The sequence below is a fragment of the Macrobrachium rosenbergii genome, chromosome 43 (genome assembly GCF_040412425.1).
Source record: "Macrobrachium rosenbergii isolate ZJJX-2024 chromosome 43, ASM4041242v1, whole genome shotgun sequence".
Lineage (NCBI taxonomy): Eukaryota > Metazoa > Arthropoda > Malacostraca > Decapoda > Palaemonidae > Macrobrachium > Macrobrachium rosenbergii.
Genome location: NC_089783.1, coordinates 18906782 through 18913282, shown reverse-complemented (window position 1 = coordinate 18913282; position 6501 = coordinate 18906782). Strand labels below are relative to the sequence as shown.

Sequence of the window (6501 nt, the reverse complement as noted above, 5' to 3'; positions counted from 1 at the left end):
GTAACTGTCTGGGGGAACAGTTGCCTCACCTGGGGAAACACTCCACTCTCAACAGTTGACTCTTAGCCCAAGAGTGGCTCTGAAGAGGCACTGTGGGCAGTCCTTGAGCCACCAGCTGTTGGCCAAAAGTACTTGCCCAGAGAGGTAGCTGTCAGGGGGGGACAGTTGCCTCACCTTGGGAAACACTCTAGGCATAACGGTCGACTTGGCCTAAGAGAGCTTGGTCCAAGAGAGCCCAAAGGCCACCAACTATTGGCCAAAAGTGCTTGCCCCTAAAGGTAGCTGTCTCGGGGTGACAGTTGCCTCACCTGGGGAAACGCTTCAAGCTCAACAGTCAACTTTTGGTCCAAGAGAGCCCTAGGGCCACCAGCTGTTGGCCAAAAGTGCTTGCCCAGGGGTAGCTGTCTGGGGGGGCAGCTGCCTCACCTGGAGAAATACTCAAGGCTCAACAGTCAACTCTTGGTCCAAGAGAGCCCAAGGGCCACCAGCTGTTGGCCAAAAGTGCTTGCCCAGAGAGGTAGCTGTCTGGGGGGAGACAGTTGCCTCACCTGGGGAAACACTCCAGGCTCAACAGTCAACTCTTGGTCCAAGAGAGCCCTAGGACCACCAGCTGTTGGCCAAAAGTGCTTGCCCAGAGAGGTATCTGTCTGGGGGAGACAGTTGCCTCACCTGGGGAAACACTCTAGGCTCAACAGTCAACTCTTGGTTGAAGATAACCCTAGGGCCACCAGCTGTTGGCCAGAAGTGCTTGCCCAGAGAGGTAGCTGTCTGGGGGGAGACAGTTGCCTCACCTGGGGAAACACTCCAGGCTCAACAGTCAACTCTTGGTCCAAGAGAGCCCTAGGACCACCAGCTGTTGGCCAAAAGTGCTTGCCCAGAGAGGTATCTGTCTGGGGGAGACAGTTGCCTCACCTGGGGAAACACTCTAGGCTCAACAGTCAACTCTTGGTCGAAGATAGCCCTAGGGCCACCAGCTGTTGGCCAGAAGTGCTTGCCCAGAGAGGTAGCTGTCTGGGGGGGACAGTTGCCTCACCTGGGGAAACACTCCAGGCTCAACAGTCAACTCTTGGTCCATGAGAGCCTTAGGACCACCAGCTGTTGGCTAAAAGTGGTTTTCCAGAGAGGTAGCTGTCTGGGGGGGACAGTTGCCTCAACTGGGAAAACACTCCAGGCTCAACAGTCAACTCTTGGTCCATGTCCTCTGGGCCAAACGACCAGTCACTGTTGTTCCATCCTGGTCAAAAAGTAGCACTCCTTCTGCCATCATCCTTCTTCATTAAATTCCTTCTATTTTGTATCACTTGAATGTTTCTCACTGTCAACTTTGGCGGAAGGCAATGACCCTTTGCTGTAATCCTTGTCTGAATCCTGAGAGTGATCCATAGTTAGTGTCAATGCTATGATGTGATCCAGCTTTTTGACCTGCTTCCTTAATTTTTTCCTCAAATTTTTATTTATTTCCCTCTCGTTTTCTAAAGCATTTGCCATTGAAGTTATCACTTCATCTTTTTGGTCCAGTTTAACTTTAATATTTGAATTTGTGCCTTCTAATTCAGCCAGCCACTTCTTCGTCTGCTCAAGTTCTTCATTCAATATTTTGTTCTTCTCTCCTTCATTTTCTAAGTAATTCTTCAGTAAAGTTATTTCCTGGTCCCTCTGAGCTAATTTTATGTTCATGCTGGCCTTTTCACCTTCTACCTCAGCTGCCCAGTTTCTCATCAGCTGAACTTCTTTTTTCAGAATTTTGTTGTTCTCTTGTCCATTTTCTAGGGAATTCTTCAGTGAATTTATTTGCTGGTCCTTCGTAGCTATTTCCTCCTCCAATTTGGCCTTTGCGCCTCCTACTTTAGCTATCCAGTCTCTCATCTGCTGAACTGCTTCTTTCAGATTTTTTTTCTCTTCTTCTCCATTTTCTAAAGAATTCTTAAGTGAATTTACTTCCTGTTCCTTATTAGCCAAATCCTCTTCTTTCTTCGCATTTTGACCACCTAGTTCAGCTACCCAGTTTTGCATCTGCTGAACCTCATCACTGAGAATTCTGCTCTTCATCTTTTCATTTTCCAAAGAATTTTCCAGTGAATTTACTTCTTCTTCCTTATTGGCCAAATCCTCTTCCTTCTTCGCATTTTGACCACCTAGTTCAGCTACCCAGTTTCGCATCTGCTGAACTTCATCATTGAGAATTCTGTTCTCCATCTTTTCATTTTCCAAAGAATTTTTCAGTGAATTTACTTCTTCTTCCTTATTAGCCAAATCCTCTTCCTTCTTTGCGTTTTGACCACCTAGTTCAGCTACCCAGTTTCGCATCTGCTGAACTTCATCATTGAGAATTCTGTTCTCCATCTTTTCATTTTCCAAAGAATTTTTCAGTGAATTTACTTCTTCTTCCATATTAGCTAAATCCTCTTCCTTCTTCGCGTTTTGACCACCTAGTTCAGCTACCCAGTTTCGCATCTGCTGAACTTCATCATTCAGAATTCTCTTCTCTTGCTTTTCATTTTCCAAAGAATTTTTCAGTGAATTTACTTCTTCTTCCATATTAGCTAAATCCTCTTCCTTCTTCGCGTTTTGACCACCTAGTTCAGCTACCCAGTTTCGCATCTGCTGAACTTCATCATTCAGAATTCTCTTCTCTTGCTTTTCATTTTCCAAAGAATTTTTCAGCGAATTTACTTCCTGTTCCTTATTAACCAAATCCTCTTCCTTCTTCGCGTTTTGACCTCCTAGTTCAGCTACCCAGTTTTGCATCTGCTGAACTTCTTCATTCAGAATTTTGTTCTCCATTTTTTCATTTTTTAAAGAATTTTTCAGTGAATTTATTTCCCGGTCTTTCTGAGCCTTCTCTTCTTTAATCTTTTCAAATTGTTGCTCTAGGTCGCAATTCTTCTCTCGTAGACCAGCTACTTCTTGCACTGATGCTTCCTGTAAATTTTTCAGATGGTCAACCTTCCCCTCTTTCTCAGCTAGGGTTTCTCGTAAGTGGTCATTCTCACTCTTGAAACATTCATTCTGTGAGGCCAACGCTCGATTGGTGGCTTCAGCTTCTTTTAATCTGAAATCGAGCCCAGTTACCCTCTCCAGAGCGCTTTCCAGGTCTCTCTCCTTCTTCACCATCATCTCTTGGGAAATATTTCTCATCTCTTTTTCGTCTTTTTCTCTCTGCATCAGCAACCAGTTTTTCTCGTCGACGCGATTTTCCAGAGACGTTATTTCCAGCATCATCTCCATGTTTATCCTTTCCAGTCTCTTTTCGGTCTCTATAGCCTGCATTGAACTTTCTTCTAAACACCTCTTGTCAGCTATTAGATGATCCCTTCCATGTTCCAAAATCTCGATTTCTCTGTCTCTTCCTTTCTTTGCCTCTTCAAAACGAATTTTCATCTCTCTTCTTTCTTCTGCGTTCCTTGCAATCAAAAGATCTTTCTCCACAATTTGATTTTGTAGAGAGTCGTTCTCCTCCTTGGTTCTGTTCAAGAGACATTCCATTTTACTTTCCTGGATTTGACTTCTTTCCAGAATCTCTTCCAGTCTCTTCTTTTCAGCGTCCGATCGCTCTCGCTGTTGTCTCATCTCCTCCAGCTCTTTCTCCTTCTCAACAGTTGTTCTTTCTTCCGTTTCCCGACGATCTTTCAGTATTGCCACTTCGGTTTTTTGTCTCTCCAGATCTTCTACCAGTCCATGAACGTATTTTCCATGTCGTGTGTGTATTCTATAAGCAGCTACCGCCAGGCCAGCCACCAAAGCCATACCCACACAAGTGATGGCAACGGCATTGGCCGGCGTCCAAAAGTTCTGTTCTTCCATTTGTCGTGGATTAACAGATTCCACATTTATAAGATATAAATCCTGTGGGCCACTCAAAGGTCCTTCAGCCAAATAGAGCCTCATCAGGTCCTCAACAATTGAGTTTAACAAACCACAGGCCACAAATGATAGTGCACAAAATACTACGTATAGTAAAGCAAACATCATGAAATGTTTGCCAAATACGTCAGCTGTCACTATCCCTAGTTTCTAAAACTGACGAGTGGCATTTTTCGATCCGAGGAAGGCTCCAGCACGGGCTTCGGAGCGCCTCGTTCCTGGCTCAGCTCCGAAGCGTGCTGCTTCTTCTTCTTCTTCTTCGTGTTTGGATGAAGAAGGATTCTTGCTCCCGGAGCCCGGAGGTTCTAACTAAAGTCCTTCCTTCGACAGGATTGTCATAGACTGCTGGTAGAAAATTAGCAACACTTTCTTTTTACCTCAACTGAAATAATTTTTTTCTAGTCCAGTCTTCTCCTCGGTTTTTCTTAGGCAAAACTCTTCTCTTTTGCCCTCAAGTTTACTGACGATAAAATTTGTATTGTGGATTAATTTTTTTGACGCCTGACTGGTCTCGAAATCTTCAGGGCTGCTCTTGTATTCCTGGGAACGTTTCAGTTCGCAGTTAGGCGAATATTTCATTGCTGGTATTTCTTTTTTATTTAGTGATCGCGTGTTTCCTTTCACCAGTCTATCAAGTTTTAACTGTAGTTAATATATATATATATATATATATATATATATATATATATATATATATATATATATATATATACATACATACATACATACATATATATATATGTATGTATGTATATATTATATATATACATATACATATATATATATATATATATATATATATATATATATATATATATATATATATATATATATATATATATATACTGTATATATGTATTGATGATAATACAGTCATTATTATTATTATTATTATTATTATTATTATTATTATTATTATTATTATGTCCTACCCAGTCTTCTCTCTCTCTCTCTCTCTCTCTCTCTCTCTCTCTTTCTCTCCGCATGTATATATACATAAGTACATACATTCATATTTACACACACAGATATGTGTGTGACATATATATATATATATATATATATATATATATATATATATATATATATTCTGTATATATAAACATTGAGCCTGAATAGTCGTTTGATATCTAATTCTATCTACCTCGGAAATAATACGAAGAGGTATTATAACTAAGTGATTCGTCACAGGCAGGCTCAAACCACCCATCAATTTTAATTATTTCCATTGTATAGCGAATTAGATGTGAAACGACATTTATTGCTTAATGTTAGTGTATATAAAATGTCACGGTGATATGATAAAAATTCAGATATATATATATATATATATATATATATATATATATATATATATATATATATATATGTGTGTGTGTGTGTGTGTGTGTGTGTGTGTGTGTGTGTGTATGTAATTCTAATAGCCACAATGCCCTCTTAACTTCTCGAATTCTTCGCGCTTTTTTCGATATGCTTGTAACTACCAAGGTCTATAGACCTTGGTAACTACGAAGCCGTGAACGCGACCTCCTTGTGATTATGGTAACGTGGGTTCTTTTCCTGCGACCGGCCTTCCCAGTCCCTTCAATTTTTTGCGTTTGGATCTCACGGAGAGAAGGGGTAGAAAAAGATCTCTCTCTCTCTCTCTCTCGGTGAGCGATATGTAATGGCACGTATTTGTTATGAAATTTTAATCCCTTTATTTTGCGCTTAAGCGAAAATTAAATTATGGTTGTGAAATTACGTTAAGTTAGGTATATTAGGGAATTGCTACTGCTTAGGGTATGGACGCAATGGTGTCTCAAATTGTTTCACAAAGTTTCCCGAGTTTCGTTAAGCACAAAAGGAGGAGGCTCGTTCCTTGAACGAACATTGTGGGAACGAATACGCGTGGGAAAACATCTGATTCGTAGTGTCTTGTTTGTCGGCGACAGAACGATGTGGAATTGGAAGAGAAAAAAAAACTCTACTTTCTTGTTAAATGCGGGTTTTAAAATGCGAAATGAATTATTTAACTTCGAATATCAGCACTGTCTTTACTTTACGTTAATATACATTAATATGCACTGGGGGGGTCGTTAAATAACTAAGCTTGGAACTGTTTTTCTTCCAACACTGGGACAGTTCTACGCATGCGCGATTTGAACACAACTGTCTCTCGCTGGCCGCATAAATGCCAGATATCGCTATACGGTTTCCTGTAAAGTAATCGTTATTTCAAAATTTATCACTAACCAAGAAATGTACATTTTCTTTGCTGTAACTATTCCGAAATAAACTCCTAGCTACTGGTCCTAGCGCACACATGCAAAATTCCCTAACTACCACTTCCTAATTCCTAAGTTTACTCGTTTACAACTCGACACTTTTGTCCTACACTCTAGAGATTCTGCGGGACGGACATTTCGCGCCTTCCTCTCTGTTTTCGCTAATATAAGAACCCTATGCGTTCCCTTGTTATGAACGCTCTTACGATACGAGAATTGCGTTTCTTTAAAGAAATAATAATACTTCCCTGATTCTTAATATTAAAACATGCACACACTCTGTTTTCCAGACGTCGGCTCCGATCGCTTCCTGTGCTTTTGAATAATGAAATGGTTATCGTGAATGAGATAATCGATTTTATATATTCCT

General features: G+C 40.8%; 1 protein-coding gene across 1 annotated transcript; it reads right to left on the bottom strand.

Annotated features, from left to right (window-relative positions):
* Positions 1-1019: 1019 nt before the first annotated feature.
* Positions 1020-4426, bottom strand: LOC136828621 (putative leucine-rich repeat-containing protein DDB_G0290503). Its single transcript, XM_067086653.1, has one exon. It carries the CDS (start codon positions 3970-3972, stop codon positions 1288-1290), a length of 2685 nt encoding a protein of 894 aa, XP_066942754.1. The 5' UTR covers positions 3973-4426; the 3' UTR covers positions 1020-1287.
* Between the last annotated feature and the right edge of the window lie 2075 nt (positions 4427-6501).

What these genes read in the sequence shown, in the direction of transcription:
- LOC136828621 (XM_067086653.1), bottom strand. Translation starts at nt 3,972, where the DNA reads ATGATGTTTGCTTTACTATACGTAGTATTTTGTGCACTATCATTTGTG.